The 16655-nt window shown below is 41.8% G+C and overlaps 2 protein-coding genes across 6 annotated transcripts in view; one reads left to right on the top strand and one right to left on the bottom strand.

Moving 5' to 3' along the window:
• Nucleotides 1–218: 218 nt before the first annotated feature.
• ankrd24 (ankyrin repeat domain 24) lies at nucleotides 219–16341 on the bottom strand. 3 transcript variants are annotated; one of them, XM_077533969.1, is made up of 23 exons: nucleotides 16224–16341; nucleotides 12446–12497; nucleotides 11306–11436; nucleotides 10620–10708; nucleotides 10472–10536; nucleotides 10338–10395; nucleotides 10098–10168; nucleotides 8948–9054; nucleotides 8024–8190; nucleotides 7748–7764; nucleotides 7476–7568; nucleotides 6840–6947; nucleotides 6641–6760; nucleotides 6410–6539; nucleotides 6116–6288; nucleotides 5042–5205; nucleotides 3862–4589; nucleotides 3362–3678; nucleotides 3067–3300; nucleotides 1944–2120; nucleotides 1419–1580; nucleotides 1274–1339; nucleotides 219–1153 (listed from the first exon to the last, which is right to left on the bottom strand). In XM_077533969.1, exons 2-23 carry the CDS (start codon nucleotides 12479–12481, stop codon nucleotides 1085–1087), a joined length of 3282 nt encoding a protein of 1093 aa, XP_077390095.1. In that variant the 5' UTR covers nucleotides 12482–12497; nucleotides 16224–16341; the 3' UTR covers nucleotides 219–1084. The 3 variants fall into 3 exon arrangements, with proteins under 3 accessions (XP_077390095.1, XP_077390093.1, XP_077390094.1); XM_077533967.1 differs by lacking the exons at nucleotides 12446–12497; nucleotides 16224–16341 and adding an exon at nucleotides 11557–11841; XM_077533968.1 differs by lacking the exons at nucleotides 12446–12497; nucleotides 16224–16341 and adding an exon at nucleotides 11557–11841 and having other exon boundaries at nucleotides 6846–6947.
• shdb (Src homology 2 domain containing transforming protein D, b) overlaps nucleotides 16153–16655 on the top strand; it is a 37385-nt gene continuing 36882 nt past the window's right edge. For all 3 annotated transcript variants that reach the window (XM_077533973.1, XM_077533974.1, XM_077533970.1), the window contains exon 1: nucleotides 16153–16433. The gene's annotated coding sequence lies outside the window, so the exon portion shown is untranslated. The remainder of the gene's footprint in view (nucleotides 16434–16655) is intronic.

Raw genomic sequence — 16655 nt, 5'->3', positions numbered from 1 at the left:
ATAAATCATAGGCCTCCCAGTTATCCTACCAGAAAGTCCAGCTGCCTCCTGTGAATACTGTGACATACAAGTTAAGCTTTTGGAGAAAAGCAAAACAGGAAGTGGGGAGGAGATAACCCTCCTCAATCTCCCTATGCATCAAATAGTCCTTGAACATTGAATTAAAACTTGACACTTTAGTACACACACATGCTGCAACCAAATGACTTGACTAGTGCTACAGTGAACAGGAACACCAGTAGATGGCATTTTATTTAAAAAAAAAAAAAAAAAAAGGCCAATCCTACAATTGTTTTTTTTTTCTTCTAACAAATCTAAAATAAAATAATCACACTGACTTAAAGACACACCACACTTGTTTCATTTTAAGATTTTACAGCTTAGATGTGGAATGAAGAAAATACTGTCGGCAACAAAAACAAAGGCAATTAATGCTGCAAATCCTCTTTTTTTAATGGTGCGTTGACACCATGCTCCGCCCACATTAAATGGCATTGGCTAGCGTTTAGCAGCCTGAACTGAGCCAAGGCACATAGGCGATCTGACATTGAAACATTCTCACGGCAACAAACATAAATGTAAAAAAAACAACAACAAAAAACGTGGAGGTGCAGGTTCAATTATAAACCTTCTGGTTTCCGGTGGAAAAGCATTTAATTGTTCCGCCTGTCACAACATGTCGCTTTCGCCCCACAAGGATGCTTCAAATCAAAACAGTCGAGTTAATGTTAGGTTACATTTTAGGCACGAGTCCTTGAGACTTTTTCCATTTGTCCTTCATAATGTCAACATGTAAATCATAAAGGTGGAGCTACATTCGGGAGGTTAAGTACGGGACAAAAATGTAGCCAGGATACATTGCACACACTTGCAAAAATTGGTGATTTTTCTGGCATGTTAAGGCACCAAAAAGAAGAAGACGCCCTAACGATGCCCAAGCATTACCGATGTCATCCCCTCGGCTTCTCACAGCCCCCAGGGAAGTGTGATTACATGTTTCGTGACAGGTTAGCTCACCATCTCTCAGCAGCAGCAGTTGTATTTGCGTGATATGATTAGCTTACAAGGATGGACGACCTGGACTTCATTGACTCTGTTGGCTCATCCTGAGGATCTGCAGGAGAAGACGTTGCACCTCTTCATCCATGCGACCCTGTTGGACACAACAACAAAAGTAAGACACTGATGTTCAAATTGTGCTATACATTTTTTTTTTAATGTAAGTAGTAAGTACTTTTCCCTCAGTGTGATTGTGTGCCACTAGAAGACTGACCTGCACAGCTGCCAGTAAATGAGAGCGATACACAGCCACCACCTGTTTGTGCTTTCTTTCCCAATCCTTGAAAAAGAAAACGAATCATATTGATACTAACATGATGTATGCACATATTCTAGAGGAATTAGTATTCGTTCTGTACCTGGAGCTGTTGGCTAAGTATGGCAATCCTGTTCTGTAGCGCCACTTGCTGTCCCGGGTTCCCGTGATGCGTGTGAGAGCCGGACGACATGATGGCAAGAGGAGGCGACAGAGATCCAAGCGCCTCCTTTAGCCGGAACACCTCCTTAGAAAGCTCTGTTATCTGTATGAAAAGTAGTTGACAGTCCATGAATGATTTAATGAGCTCGACGTTGAAGTGTTAAGTGTTCTTGTTAAAGCAAAACCTGTATAAGAATGGCAACAAGTGGATTCAGGTTATACATACTGCCACCTAGTGGAGGACATCTCTCATGGCACACCAATGTGTACAGTGCTTTGGAGTTTCCTGTTCTACAGTAGGGTATACGGTAAAAAATAAATAAATAAAAAAAATAAAAAATAAAAACTTAAAAACCTAGTGATTATGCTGGGTGAACTAATGAAGAAAAAAAATTCCCACCGCCACCAAAATATTCCACGTTTCCAACACTTGTCCAATTCTCACTGTAGCCTTGTAATGTGTCACCTTGCGGTCCTTCTCCTTGACAAGGCCTTGAGATTCCTGGATGTTCGTGTGGAGTTCCTGGATGTGGCTGGACTTGGCTTGCAGATCTTGAAGCTGCTGCTGCACAGCGGCCAACTGCGTCTCGGCAGCCTGTCGCTCGCTCTTGTTAAAGAGAGCCTCCCTTTGCACTTGGAACACCTGCACAAGTAGATGGTAACCAGTGTGTAATTATACACGGGCCAAAGCTGAAATCTCAAGTAAGATATCATTTCTTAAATTTAACCTAAATGTATTTATTTTTATTTTTTAAAAATAAAATTGCCAGACAAGATCATGTTGCTCATTTGAAGATACTTATTGCTTAATCATCTTATTTGATCAAGCAGTCTTGGCATTTAGTGTTAACAGCCAGTTTTGAGTACTGAGGCTTAAAACAAACAATTGATGATAAAAATACGACCTGTTACCTCCCTGCTTAACACTCAGGCTAAGTTGGCCAAACGTAAATGAATTTGTATGTATTTTAATAAAATAGTTCTATAAAATACAACTTGAAAAAAAAAAATCAATATTACACGTTTTTAGTCTAAAAATATTATTTTCAAAACCGATGTAGTTGATATGGGCCTAGTATTATTTTCAAAATTTTTAGTAATTTAAGTAATTAAGTAAAATGTTCTTGTTCTGTTGGTAGATGATTTTGCTTATTTGAAGTAATAATTTTCTTATTTTTACTATATATTTTTTCTTAAATGTTCTACTGTCTTTTTTTTTTTTTTTTGCAGCGGTCCAGCTCTTGACCCTCAATTTTAACAAGTCACTTTAAAGCTGTAAGTCTGCCTATTACCACCTGCAGAACTTCTCGAGATTCAAAGATAATCTGCGTGATACAAATGTTTTTGAATTGATGCTTGTAGTTTGCACTGAAATTGAGGTTGTAATATATTCTGTACTGTACTGTTATAGAAGCTTCATTGGCAGTGAAAGTCAGCATGTATCAGTTTCATAGGTAGTGCTATAATACTCTACATCGTATACAGGGAGGCAGATGAATAATGCAGAGGTAGGAAAGAGATAAAGGTGGAACGTGACTCTCATTCTGGTCGACAAAATAATGTCTAATTCGCACACACGTGTGGTATACCTCAGTGCAGGTCTTCTCATGTTTGCGCATGAGGTCATTGAAGCGGGCCGCCATGGCGTTGATCTCGGCCTGCATGGACACCCGCAGGGCCTCGTGGTCCTCCTTGGAGATGAGACCTTGTTGGGCGGCCTTTTCAGACTTGAGTTGCCTCAGCTCTGTCTCTTTGTCACTCAGGGCCTCCTGAGCTGCTGCTGCACTGCTTTCGCTGGCCTGCAGGGAGCGCTGGAGCTCTGCCTAACATGGCAGAAAGTCAACACTTCTGCTTCCCTTTATTATTGCCGACTAGGCCACCAACCTTGACTTTCTCGTGCTCTTCCTTCGGTACAGCCTCATGCATGGCATCTAGTTTAGCCTCCAGTCTGGTCGCCTGCTCCTCGGCCTCCGTCCGCAGCGTCTTTTCCTGCTGAAGCTCATGCAGGGTTTGGGCCAGCTGCTCCGAAACGGCGGACAATGCTTCTTTGTGCTTGGACAGAGGCACAGCGTCCATCAGGTGCAGGGCGTCGTGGGCCCGGCTCTCTCGTTCGGCACATAAGCAGTCGAGAGCCTGGGCAGCTTCCTGTCGAGCCACTTCCAGCTCTTCGCGGACGGCGGCAAGTGTACGTCTGGAGCGTTCTGATTGGACAGACACGTGCGATCAATCACAGAAATGGCATCTATAGAAAACTCAATAAAATGTTCCAAAAATATAAGATGATTTCTCCTTTGTCATTAATAGAAAACAACGATAATGACGAGATAGATGGATTGATATGTTTGATTGTTTTTGCATTGAATTCAGACGACTTGCAGTCCGACCTGATGTGACCGAGAGCTCCGAGCTCTCCGAGTGCTCTTCTTCCTCATCCTCGTCCTCGCCATTTGTGGGAGGCCTGATTCTCTCCAACTGGAGGAGGGCATCATTGAGCCTCCTCGCCACCTCCGCTCTCTCCCTGGCCAGCTGTTCACACTGGAGGCCCAGGGTGGCCTGCACCTCCTCCAGGTGTGAACGGGGCACACGCGTTTTCAGCTCGCCCTCGAGCTCCCCCACTCGTTCCTGAAGGCGACGGACCTGATCTCCATTGGGTCCTGCGCCTCCCGACGTGTTCCGCCCCTCTAGTTCGGCCACTTTTTCCCGAAGCGTCTCGGTTTCGGTTTTCTCTCCTGCGCTTGAATTTGTCCAGTCGCCTGCAGACATTTTCTGAACCAGAGCGGCTTGAAGTTCCTCGACTCGCTCTGTCAGCTGTTTGATTCTGTCAGCGTCCTCAGAGGTCTGAGCGGCCGCTTTGACGTGGCTCCGAGCAAGCTCCTCCTCTAACTGGCCTAGTCTTGCCCTCAGCTGCTGGGCCTCAGAGTTTTGAACCTCGCTGGCACCTGCCGCCGTATCCCCTTCGCTACCCTCCACGGAGAACACCCCAAGACGCATTTGCTCCTTTAGCCGCTCCAGCTCGGACTGGGAGGAAGCCAACTGGACTTGCAGACTTTGCAGCTTCTCCTTCAGAGCCTCTGGACTATCAGAAAATCCAGCCTCAGATGTCTCATCACCACTGTGGACCGAAACAAACATGAGTCATGCTCAAATCAAATCAAATCTTCAAGCCATCTTCACTTCTAATGTATGGCTTGTCCCAACTACGGATGTAATGATAACGGCAATATCGTGATATCGCGATATTAAAACTGCCACAATATATCGTCGTCATGTTACGATATTAAAAGCAGCACGTCCGTTAAAGTTGGGTTGATTTCCATTTTTGCAGTTCTAGCACCCTCTGGTGGCTAGTTTTTTAGTGAAGTTTAATTTTCATAAGGCATGTTTTGGCCCTTCTATGTTTAAAATTCCTTCCCCACAATCTCGTGATAATTATTGTATCGTGACCTTCATATCATGATTATGTCGTATCGTGACGTTTGAACATCGTTACATCTCTAGTCCCAACAGGAGTAAAAAATTTGGTACCACAAATATTACTGTCCATCCATGCTAGAGTAATCTTACCGTTCTTCCACATCACCAGATACCCCGTTGGACATTTGACCCCGAGAGAAGCACTCCTGCAGGGCTTCAAACTCCTTCCTAATGGTCTCATACTGCGCTACGGGGACAAAGTCCGCACCAGGGCTTTGCATGTCGGTGTCGTCCTTCTCAAACATCTCGAGCATCTGCAAAAAAAAAAAATGGCAGTCAACAGCTAGAAATGCAGCATGGCAATTTGCTTTCTCAAACTACATTAATTAGAATTAAAAAAAAACAAAAAAAAACAGGGTGTGGCTGCTTAATGAAAATTGAATGAAGACAAAACGTACATAATCCTAACTGAAGTGGACTGACCAAATATGACATCAAAGACACCTTAACACAGGGGTGTCAAACTCGTATTAGCTCAGGGGCCGCATGGAAGAAATATTACTAAGTGGGCCGGATCGGTAAAATAATGGTATATAACTTCAAAACAATTGCCGTCAATTATACGAAGATTTTTTCGATTTTTGGGCAAATTACGGAGCTCAACTGTAATCTATTGTTAAAAAAAATAACACAAATGCAAACAAAACGCAGCAGCAGTTTGCCTGTATGAGTTCCGGACGTGTTAAATCTGTTTTGCATATATATATAGTTCCCAGAATGCATTGTGTGGCACAGTTAATGAAGTTAATGAAGATGTTAATCCTTATCATATGTAATTGTGGTACCAGTAATTGAATTTGTGTCATATTTAAAACGTTTATGTTGGTCCATGATTAAAAAAAATATATATATATTTTTTAAACAAACCACAACTTTAATTAAATTGGATGTAAAATAATGACTTCCAGGGCGAGTCAGTAAGTTACATTACTCATCTTAGGACTGCTTGTGAAATTACAAATGTATATATTTTATTGTGGCTGGCTGATTAATTGGTCCGACAATATTATGATTTATTTTTTTCTTCACTTTACAAAATTGTCTCGCGGGCCGTATTAAACCCCTTTGCGGGCCTGATCCGGCCCGCGGGCCGTATGTTTGACACCCCTGCCTTAACATGACAGAGTCTTGTCATGTGTCTGCAAGTTTGGTTTGGGTTTGTACCTGAACTTTGAGAACAAGCTCGGCATTCTGTGATGTAAGCTCCTCTATTTGTTGCTGTAATTCTTCTGCAGTTCCACGGTCTGCGGGGGCGGGGGAGGGACCGGCTGATTCTGCATCAGAGGAGGCCTCGTCACGAGCAGGTGAGGCTCTGGAACGCTTCGATAGCAACCTCTCTGGAAGAAAGCATATACTGCAATGACCATAACATTATATGGACGTATAGGAAGTATTGGGACCTCTTTTATTTATCATTTGTCTACTCATCACTTCAGCATACTTGGGAATTACACATACCTGGGAAGTCAAACATTTCCTCTATATCCTCAGAGTCACTTGCCCCGACGCCATGGCCTCCCTTCAGCTCCTCGATCAACGTGTCCCTCTCAGCCTCTGCCTCTTTCAAGCGCTGCTTCAGTTGTGACAGCTAATGTCGTGCATGCATGCAAGACAAACGCGCATGTTGCGTCAGACTGTCTCTAATTTGCAATAAAAGAAAATAAAAAGTTTGCATTGGAATCGCAGTACCTCCTCCAAGGCAGAGAGGGCATTCTGTTGCTGCTGCTCCAAGGCTTTTATCTTCTGTAGGAGACGACCTCGCTCCAGACGTAGACGCCGGATCTCCTCAAACACCTCCTCGTCTTCCACCTTACAACAAAATAAAAAGACTTGATGTTAATTCTTCGTGAATATGAACAATTAAATGACTTCAAAAAGATGAACTAACAGTAACCTGATGAGATTCTGGAGGCTGAGGAGAAGGTGACTGAGCAGGGGGCTCGGGTGACTCAACGGGGGGAGCGGGACTACGTGGATGAGGGGTGGGTGGCAAACCCTGAATGATTACGATGAAAGGGAAGGAGAATGCTTGAATTCATGTTATATTTTAATCGCTTTATTTTCTCAGCATTATTTTTTTATTGTTTTATATAACATATTTAACTTGTTTATTTTATTTAAACAACATTTACATTTTTTCTAATTTAACAAACACTACCAAAATGTTTTGTAAGTTTAAACCAATATTGGGTCACTTGAAGTAATGTTTATTAGAACACTGATTCCTAACAACTGTGCCAATGAAAATGTCAATATTTACACAAAAAAAAAAAAAAAGTCCAAAAAATAGTGTGCATTTACTACAAATAATATATTTTGGTCATCTTTCTATGCCTTTGACTGCGAGTGACAGGCAAAACAACAATACAATAAGAGTGTTGTGTTCAACTAAACAGGATAAGATTTCACACTGAGTAAATAGATTTATGACAAAATCGAGACAAGATCATTATTTCAATATTACAGGTTTTTCTAAAGGTAAAATAGGTACCAAAAAGTTTGGAATCCAATGTGATTACAGTACCTGGAGAGGTGAGCGTGGTGGCGGAGGGGCTTTCCTTTTCCGAGGGGTACTACCCCCATGCATCAGTGAGGCTCGCGAGCTGTTCTGGGGGGTCTGCATTGGTGGAGTACGGAGGGCGGCAATCAGATTAAAAAATAAAGGAGAAAGTCTTGATAAGGCCAAGGAAGACTCGATTATAAATGGGAATGAAAGCACAACACACAATGTCACATTGTAAAACATGCACAATATGATGATGGGCCAGTGAGGAACGATAGTAAATGCGGAATTACCTCCTCACGGGTGAACTCTGACAAAACGTATGCAAGGGAAGAGAGAATAATTCCTTACATTACAGATCAACAACTTGACAGTATTTGTCTGACATCTCCATTGAGCATCTATATGACCAATCATACCAGGACATGGTCCAATAACTAAAAGTATGCCAGAGGATGGGAAGTGCGTTGATCTTGATTACGCACCAGAGCACTCGCCAAACAGCTGAATAATGGTTCAAAAGGCCAAATGTGTGTACGCGCTTAACAACTTCGACACTAATTCCGTACCAGGAGGTGCTCCATTTTGCAACATGCGAACGATGTGATGGCTGTTGGGGCTGTAGTCGTCCGCCTTGTTTCCGAGCCCGTCGACCAGCTGCGTGTTGGCCCCGCCCCTCAGTAGAGCGGCCACTGTTTCTGCGCTGTCACTCTCGCAGGCCAGCATCAAGGCAGTCCTGATTGAAGATGATAATGTCATGAGAAAAAAATGGAAGATTGATTTGCGAACAGTCCAAAATCCCCATTCCATATTCATGTTGATGGTGAGTTCCGGTTGCATTTCCGTTTCCAATTATGGGGGCAAAAATTCTTCCTCATTTAGTTTAAAATGGCTTACCTTGACTAAAATACCATGTTGTATTATGGTCAAAGGTAGAAGCGTAATCAATTGTAAATAGTAAACATCCCAGAAAAATATGATTTATACTTCTGAGCGAATTGTAGTCCAAAAAATACAGTAATCATTTTCTGACCAATTAAATGAAATTTGAAAATTTTCGTGGCACACAAATGACCCATTTCCATGATATACAATTATCAATACTTCAGGTTCTCAAACAGATCACACTCTGAATGTTCACAACTCTTGTTCAGATGCCAGTGTTACACTGAGTAGAGTTGTACCATGTCCGTATGAGACTGAATCAACATGTTTGCTACCGCCAACATCAAACTGCAAGTTGTTAATCCTGCCAGGCCTTGAACTACCACCCTTGAAATTTTATCCAAACGCCGCAGACTCCCTTAATGAATCCTTCCTCTGTTCCGACCAGCCCGACTCCACTGCCGTGATAATGTTCCCATAGATGTTTGTGGCTCTCTCCCCGTTCCATCTGTCGGGAATTCCGCAGCTGCTAAAGCCTGACTGACAGACACACAACTTCCAGGCGGCCTCCTTGGCTGAGGCCGCAGCACAGGAGAAGAGTTGTGTACCTCCCCTGGTTGTCCTGAATGTTTGCGTTGGCGCCTCGACCCAGCAGGAAGACACACAGCTCCACTCGACTCATCTGCGCTGCCAGCATGAGGGCGGTGGCTCCATCCTGAACAGTAAATAAAAATCTATGTATTACTGAAGTTTTAATTACAGCTGTCAAACTTTTTTTTTTTTTTTTAAATCATGTTAACCACATCGTAGAATTTTGATTAATCACGATTAATCGCTTAATTAAAAAGGACTTTTATCAAATAATTTTGCCTGCCAAATTTAAAAAGCACCTGTTATGTATTAATTCTTTCGACATTTAATGTTATGAGGAATTCTTCAACATTTTTTGATCCACTGCACACATTCATCCTCTTTTTCTAATCACTCGGTTACTTGCATAAAATGGAAAGAAATTACCCCAATATTTTGACATGTTTGACAAATATTTTTGAAAACTTTTTGACAAATATTCTGAATGTCATACACAAACATTTATTAAATGTTCTTAATAAAACCTGTGCTAACTTTAACGTAGCCAACCGCTGTCAGCTAAAGGATCATCTGCAGTCAAAATTGATTAACTCATTTGCTCCCAAAAATGTATAAATATGTTCTATATTCATGGTTTTAAGTGTCCCAAAGACGTATTTATGTTTTTTTGGGGTTTTTTTTAATGTTTTTTGCTAGAGCACACAGAAGGGTTTGATGCAGCCTCTCAACTGCAAAGAACAGTTGAAGAAATGGTAGTTATTACAAAAATGGCCAGCAGGTGTCTGCAGAGTATAAGAGATCAACCAGGGCCATGTTGAAAAAATTACTCACAATTACAAATAAATAAATAGATTTGTGAATAATGATGAAACTTAGCTAATAATAATAATAATAATAATCTAATACTAAATGTTGCGAAACGTAATCTCTCTTTTGGTAGGTTCTCTGTTTTTAAAGCAATAGAACACAAAATTCTGTGGGCCTTGCAAAATCACTCAAAATCCAGTAAAACAGCCGGGAGTGAACGGGATTGCTTCTGTGAAAATGTCTGGGAGTGAATGAGTTAATGTGATAATTTTTTTTTGTTTAATTAATGAGTTCACACTTTAATTTTGACAACACTAGTATTAATGAACTATTATATAAGTTAGAAATTATTTAACCTACCCCATCCTGCGCATCAAGATCGGCTTTAAAATCCCACAGGATCTCAGTGCAGGATAAGCAGCCACTCACCGCTGGAAAAAAAAATTGTAGATTAGCATTCACACAACTTACATTTTTCAAATATGCGATATTATTAGCGATTTTATCCCCACTAGCCACAACATTAAATACACCTGCATAAATTATGTATCAAAATTCTCCCTGAATTGTAAAAATACACCTAACTTGGCATTACTGTACCTGCATGGTGGAGGGGTGTCCTCCCAATGGCGTCTGGGCAATCTACTTCCAATCTTTCCTTTACAGTATAGGACAAAAGTTGCTACATTTGATAAATCACAAAAGAGAAAATGTATGTTGTCAACTTCACTTACCTGTAAAAGTCTCTTTAAACAATCAGTCTGTCCGTTTTTGGCTGCAAGGTGAAGGGCTCCAAAGCCTAGCAAATAGAATCCGTAAACAGCATGTGATGCAGTGGCCTTGGTGGATAAGAGGATTCATTTTATCGTAAAAATGACACACCAGCGCCATCTGTGACATTGAGGTCTGCTCCGTGAGCGATGATGACCTCCAGACAGTCGACATGCCCTCGAGAAACACATAGATGGAAGCTGCAGAAAGGACGTGTATTATTTGTACACATTCACTTATTCCGTAAAGTGGCCCGATTGTTACATATCGATATAAGATTATCTCAAACGATTATCCTCTAGTGTCAGCAGTGTTAAAGGGGAAGTCAACCTTCAACATTTCTCGACAACAATATGTTACATGTGACCACACTAGTCTATACATGACATTCTGATTAATATTACATTTGTCGAATATGAGTTATGAAGCAATTTTTTTTTTAATCCATCTCAGGGGGCAGCCATTTTGCCGCTTGCTGTCGACTGAAGATGACATCAGAGTTGCTCAGCGAACGACCAATCACAGTTCTGTCTATACTTGACCACTTATAATACATTCTATATTTAAAATGGTTATTTTTTTCATATATCTAATTAGGAAGTGTGTGTGGTCCTATGTGGGGCCCCCCAGTCGCACTGATGAAAAATGGTGGCCCCCTCTATCATTGAAGTTTCCCCATCGCTGCTCAAGGATATGCTCAGAACTAAAACAGCATTCTAGTCCTCAATTCATTTTCCTGTCTGGCGTTTTCGGCTCAGCTACATTCAAGTGACAGACGGTAACAGTGACCCACTTACGCCGACTTGCCCTCGGCGTCCAACTTGGTGGGACAGAGACCCTTTTTAAGGATGAGGGCGGACACTTTGTCGGCTTCGTTTTGCTCCACAGCCTGGAGGAGCCTCTCGTCACTCTTGTTCCAGTCCTGACTCTTTTGGGATCCAGGCCAAAAAAAAAAGAAAAGAGAGAGGAAAACAGTTATTTTAGAAATGGAATGACAGAGCAGTGGAAAAGAAAAGCACAGTAGACTATACTGTGAAATGATACATACTGGTGGGAGCAGGCTGAGACAATGACAAAAATGCATCATCAAGCTAACGACAGGCTGCAGAGGATCCATGCAGCTAGCACACACAAAACTAAATACAGTACAGTACAGGATCCCTGAGCTATGACCTGCTAGCTAGCTGATTACGAGCTTCCTGATGCATCTACAAATTACAATTAAAATCTCAGCTTTCCCCTGTGTAACAGCTTCTCTCCAACTTATTTTTTGTCCAGCCTTGTGAGCACTGTACCCTGCGGTCGTTCCATCCTGTAGCTGTGTGCCCTTGTCGTTCCATATCAGGACTCAGCAAATAAGAGGAGAAACATGCTGGCTCTGCTCTGCGAGTTTGGCTGCTTGGTCACTCGGGTGTGAGAGACACCGGCTTTCACTTTCAAGCTGTGGGAGCACTAATATGTGCATTATACAGTAGATTGGAAGGATAGCTCTCACTAGGAAACTATATATAGCATTAAAATGTGATATTAGAATTTATTTATAATGTTTGTCTATTCTTATGTCTCCAAAAAATACAGTGAGAGCCGAGTGAATAGGGAAAAACAATCTACAAGTGAAAATTGGTGGTCTCCCACCACCACAATTTGCTTATGGCAGGAGTTTGCTGTAGCGACACCAGGGGGGTGCAATGAAACTGCTGTGTCCGTGTATGTGTGTGAATAATTGAATGCTATCTGAGCTCTCTTGGCCATTGACCCTCTGCTCTAGCAGCAGTCTTATAGCAGCCCTGCTGCTGTAATACAGCACTGAATTCAATGACCATCACCTCACATTTAAACAGACTCGCCGGGGAACATAAACGTCTATTTAAGAAACGGAATATAAAACAAAATAAAAAGACACAAGCTACTCGGGATTAACACCAGCAAACACTTACCTCATTCTTTTTAAACTTTGCCTTCAGACTCTTCATGTTGCTCTGCGGTGCCCTAAAAAATGTTTTATGTAGTAAACGTATTACAAATAGGAAGAAACAAAACCTGATAATGACGGACAGGTGAATGTCCCACGGCTAGCCCCTCTCCAACTCAGGTACCACCAGCAAGCACAGGTGCGTAGTGGGACACGGGCACTAGCCCCACCCAAATCAACGAATAAACCAATCAGAGCAGCGCAAATTACCCGGTTTGGCATTTGATTGGATGATGTAATTATTTTGGCTACGTACAGCGTGCGCTGTGGGAGTAGTAATTCTTAAATATTTTAAGCACTGGCATACACATAACACTTTTCAACGCCTCCTACGCTTGCCCCTCAAACACAAAATAGTAAATACACTTGAATTTTGTTGTTATTGTTGTGAAAAGTTAGCCAAACAATTGCTGGAGCTAAACCCGGAAGTAAACAGACAACATGCTAGAAAAGCCCTTTAATAGCACTCAAACTTTAAGATTTATTTAACTAACTATAGTGTTTAATATAGACTACAAGAGTGTTTTGTAATGAGTAACAGGGTGACAATCTAGCCATTCCTCGGCAATTTGCAGCATCTACCAGAAGGGGTCAGTAAACACAAGTAAGACAGGCCATGCCTTTTTTATTCCAAATTCCAACAGAGTGTAAAAAAGAACAATATGCCACTCATTTAGCCAGATAAATATTTCTATTTTCTGGGGAAACAACATCCAGTAGTGTGATGTTGAGAGAAAACAACACCAAAACCCAATTTATCCCTTCATAATGAGGAAGCTGTAGGCTATTAATTTTCCTGAAATAATCCACAGAGCCGCCTTGTTGTCTCCGTGTGATTCCATGGAATTGCTGGCACCCAGGCGGCACTGTTTATTTTCTTGTGAAAAGATTCCTTTTTATACCTGCTGTTCTCTGTGATTATCTCACTGTATGAGATCTTTTTTTTTCCCCAACACTCCAATTTCACTTTATCCACATGTTCCCTTTGCATCATGATTTTCCACGTCTCGCTCCAGAGAGGTCTAAAGTTCTCTGGCCAAGTTGTATAACATACTCAAATGCGTTATGGCATTGATCGTGATGCAGGTCAAATGGCAATCCATGTAGTGTTGTTGTTATTAATATATTGCAAGATGATGGGACATAAAAGTGTCATGTGCGAAATAATGATAGATAGTGCGGGCATAGGCTGGGTTCTGATATTCATCCATCCATCCATTTTCTTGACCGCTTATTCCTCACAAGGGTCGCGGGGGCTGCTGGCGCCTATCTCAGCTGGCTCTGGGCAGTAGGCGGGGGACACCCTGGACTGGTTGCCAACCAATCGCAGGGCGGGTTCTGATATTGTTTTACAATTTGTATGTTATTGTAAGGCAAGTCAGCTTCACAATTGTGAGATTTAGGGTTTGAATCTCAGGCCTGGGCTTTCTGTGTGGAGTTTTCATGTTTTTCCTATACTTGCATGTTTTTTCTTGGCAACCCCGGTGGACTCTTCTTTCTTGAATGTGAGTGTCAATCATATGTGCATTCAGATTGATATGTTAAAGAGATATCTAAATTAATGTTTTACTCGTATGATATGAAAGCATTTTTTGACCAGATTTTCCGTCAGCAATATCACAAAAAACATTCCCCCAAAAGCTACTTTTTTGCTACTTTGTCATCTCAGTTTCATTACAACAAAATGGAGAACCTCTCTTTATAAAGGCCATTTATAGTAGTCTCAAGGGATGAACTGTGTTTTCCTTCTGGGTTGTAATGCACAAATGATTGCGTCTTTTGAGTCACAACTGATTTAAAACGAATAGCAGAGACCCACAAAATACTGGATTAACCATCATAAGCCCCCAGAGGCTTCAGATTTTCTTCCAAATAGTCTGGCTCATAACTAGAGCCAAGAAACCCTTAAACACTGAGCAAGAGAAGGAAGATGTGATGGGTCTGTTGTTGATGGTTATCTTGCGCGTTGGCGGGTGCGTGTGCATTAGGATTCCAGTACAATGACCTCATCCTCCTTCCCGCCTGTAGGAGAAAGCGAGCTCATGAGTGTCATAAAGAAAAACGGCATTTACAGACCTTTAATGGCTGTAGCACGTCCAGTCTGCCCTGGCGGACAATGGAGAAGAACGCAGCTGTGAGAGGAGATTCAATATGTTGCTCAATCAGGATGAGCAGGCCTCAACGCATTTTACCACTTCTTGTATATGGGCCAATGAATGTTTGCACTGCCGATTAAAGTTCAACCTCACTTGCCCTGCTTGTTCGAAAGCAAGGCGGGATTCTTTCAAAAGCTTAACAAGGGCCTTTACAGTTGGACTAAAAGGTTCGATATGATCAGTGCATCCCAAAGTTTTTTGTGACCTCTCGATAGTAGGTTACTTGCTTGCTATTCAGGTCTTTTCAGAGGTTGGGCCCCAGACATCCATTACCGCCCCTGGACAAAAATGATAATCCGCCATTGGGGCATCCACTTTGTATTGAAGGGGCATAATGCTAAAAATAAAAATCTTCTGTCCGCAACCCCGACCCCTCAACAGAAAGAACGGCCGCTCGCCATGAGCATCTAGCAAGCTGTGCACACCTCGTTGCCACTAGGCTGCCCTATCAGGTATGCAATCTAATAAGGAAGTGAGAGTCAATATCAGGCATCAATATGGATCCGATTCCTGGCCTTATTGTGGCCGTTTTACAATCAGGAAATAGAATTTGACATTATATTGCCATTAATTACATGCAAACTTAAATAAAAATGCTGTCACGAATTCACGTTTTTCATGGAGGTTCAACAACTGGGCTTTATTAACAGAAACGCGGGGCAACAACGGTAGAACTCCGTCAGGCATTTCAGACTGTCGTAAAGTGTGGCTACTGCCGTAAACAAGGGGTGATACTCATTCCAAAGACCACTAACACCTCCTAGTGGCGATCCATAGAATAACAGTTTTAAATCACACCACAAATGCTACTTGGGATATATAGGTCTTTCTTTAAAATGATCTTCCATTGTTTTTTGTTTAAAAAAAAAAAAAAAAATCGGCATCAAAACCACTAGTGGTATCGGTACTTGGTATGGGTATCGGAGACCACTCAAGAGTTGAGTATTCATACTGGTATCGGTCTGAAAAAAAAAGTGGTATTTATAATCTGTAAAATCTCTTAAGATCAGACAACAATGCTGAAAGTGCATCTGGAGTGGAAAGTATTCATATATGATTTTTTCACAATTTTTAATGTTACTGCCTTATTGTAATAAATTCCTCCCCCGTAATTCTACACAAAACTATCCTCAATTAAAAGAGGAAATTCTTGAAAATTTTGACAAGTTTAGTCCTGTGCCATCCATTTTTCACGTATGACATTTTATTTGATTGCACAGGTGGTCCGCTCTTATTATTGTGTGCTGACCATTAAAGATGATTCAGATTTGAATCAGCAGCCAATTTTGTATGATGGCAGGAAAAAAAAGACCTCCAAGTGATGTCATGGGGATAAATAATGCACATTCACGCAGCGTGTTCGTGCGAGCTGATTTCCCTTCTGTTTACTCCCACCAACTGCGTCATATTTTTAGAAGAAACTCTGCTCTCCATGTTTGCAGATATTTAAATGAATGAACGCTCCAGTGCGCGTGGAAGCAGACGAAGATAATAGGACCAAGTGAAGCACCTCCCCTTTAAACGCTTTGACTTTCTCTCTCGTTCTCTTTATCTGCGAGCGCCACTCACTCAGTCGCTCCCACTCACTTGGACCTTTGCCTTCGCCCCTCGTAGGATCGCCGCTGGATGTATCACCACCTCCCTCCTTCCACACCGGATTATTGTTCCTGCTTTGAAAAAGACGATTTGTCCCCCCCACCTTTTGAGTGGAAGTTGTTTCGTGGGCGGACACGAGGGAAGACGGAATGAAGCGTGCAAAGTGGCTGAGGGGCTGAACACGTAAACACACGTTGGCTGGTGAGTCCATGTGCTTTTTGCTTTTGTCAAACCCAACGTTTGTGGCATTGTTAGCCTTGAAAGTAAACTAAAAGTGCTTACTTTGAGTTTGCCTCCACCACAAATTCAGACCTGTTGGTTTTAACTTGCAGATATCGCTGACATGCAACTTGACTGTTTTTTTTGTTTATTATGCGTTTTGAATTAATGCTATTTTCTGGAGGTTGACTGTTTAGCATGTAG

The sequence above is a fragment of the Festucalex cinctus genome, chromosome 10 (assembly GCF_051991245.1).
Source record: "Festucalex cinctus isolate MCC-2025b chromosome 10, RoL_Fcin_1.0, whole genome shotgun sequence".
In the NCBI taxonomy this organism is placed as follows: domain Eukaryota; kingdom Metazoa; phylum Chordata; class Actinopteri; order Syngnathiformes; family Syngnathidae; genus Festucalex; species Festucalex cinctus.
The sequence above is the reverse complement of the archived record's forward strand: the minus strand, read 5'-3'. Positions and strand labels throughout refer to the sequence as shown.

Excerpts from the sequence above, each read along its gene's own strand:
- ankrd24 (XM_077533967.1), bottom strand. The coding sequence starts at position 11,625 with ATGGATCCTCTGCAGCCTGTCGTTAGCTTGATGATGCATTTTTGTCAT. Across the intron at positions 11,437-11,556 it reads GTCTCAGCCTGCTCCCACCA|AGTCAGGACTGGAACAAGAG; the intron begins GTATGTATCATT and ends GGATCCCAAAAG. Across the intron at positions 3,679-3,861 it reads GGAGCTCTCGGTCACATCAG|AACGCTCCAGACGTACACTT; the intron begins GTCGGACTGCAA and ends CTGTCCAATCAG.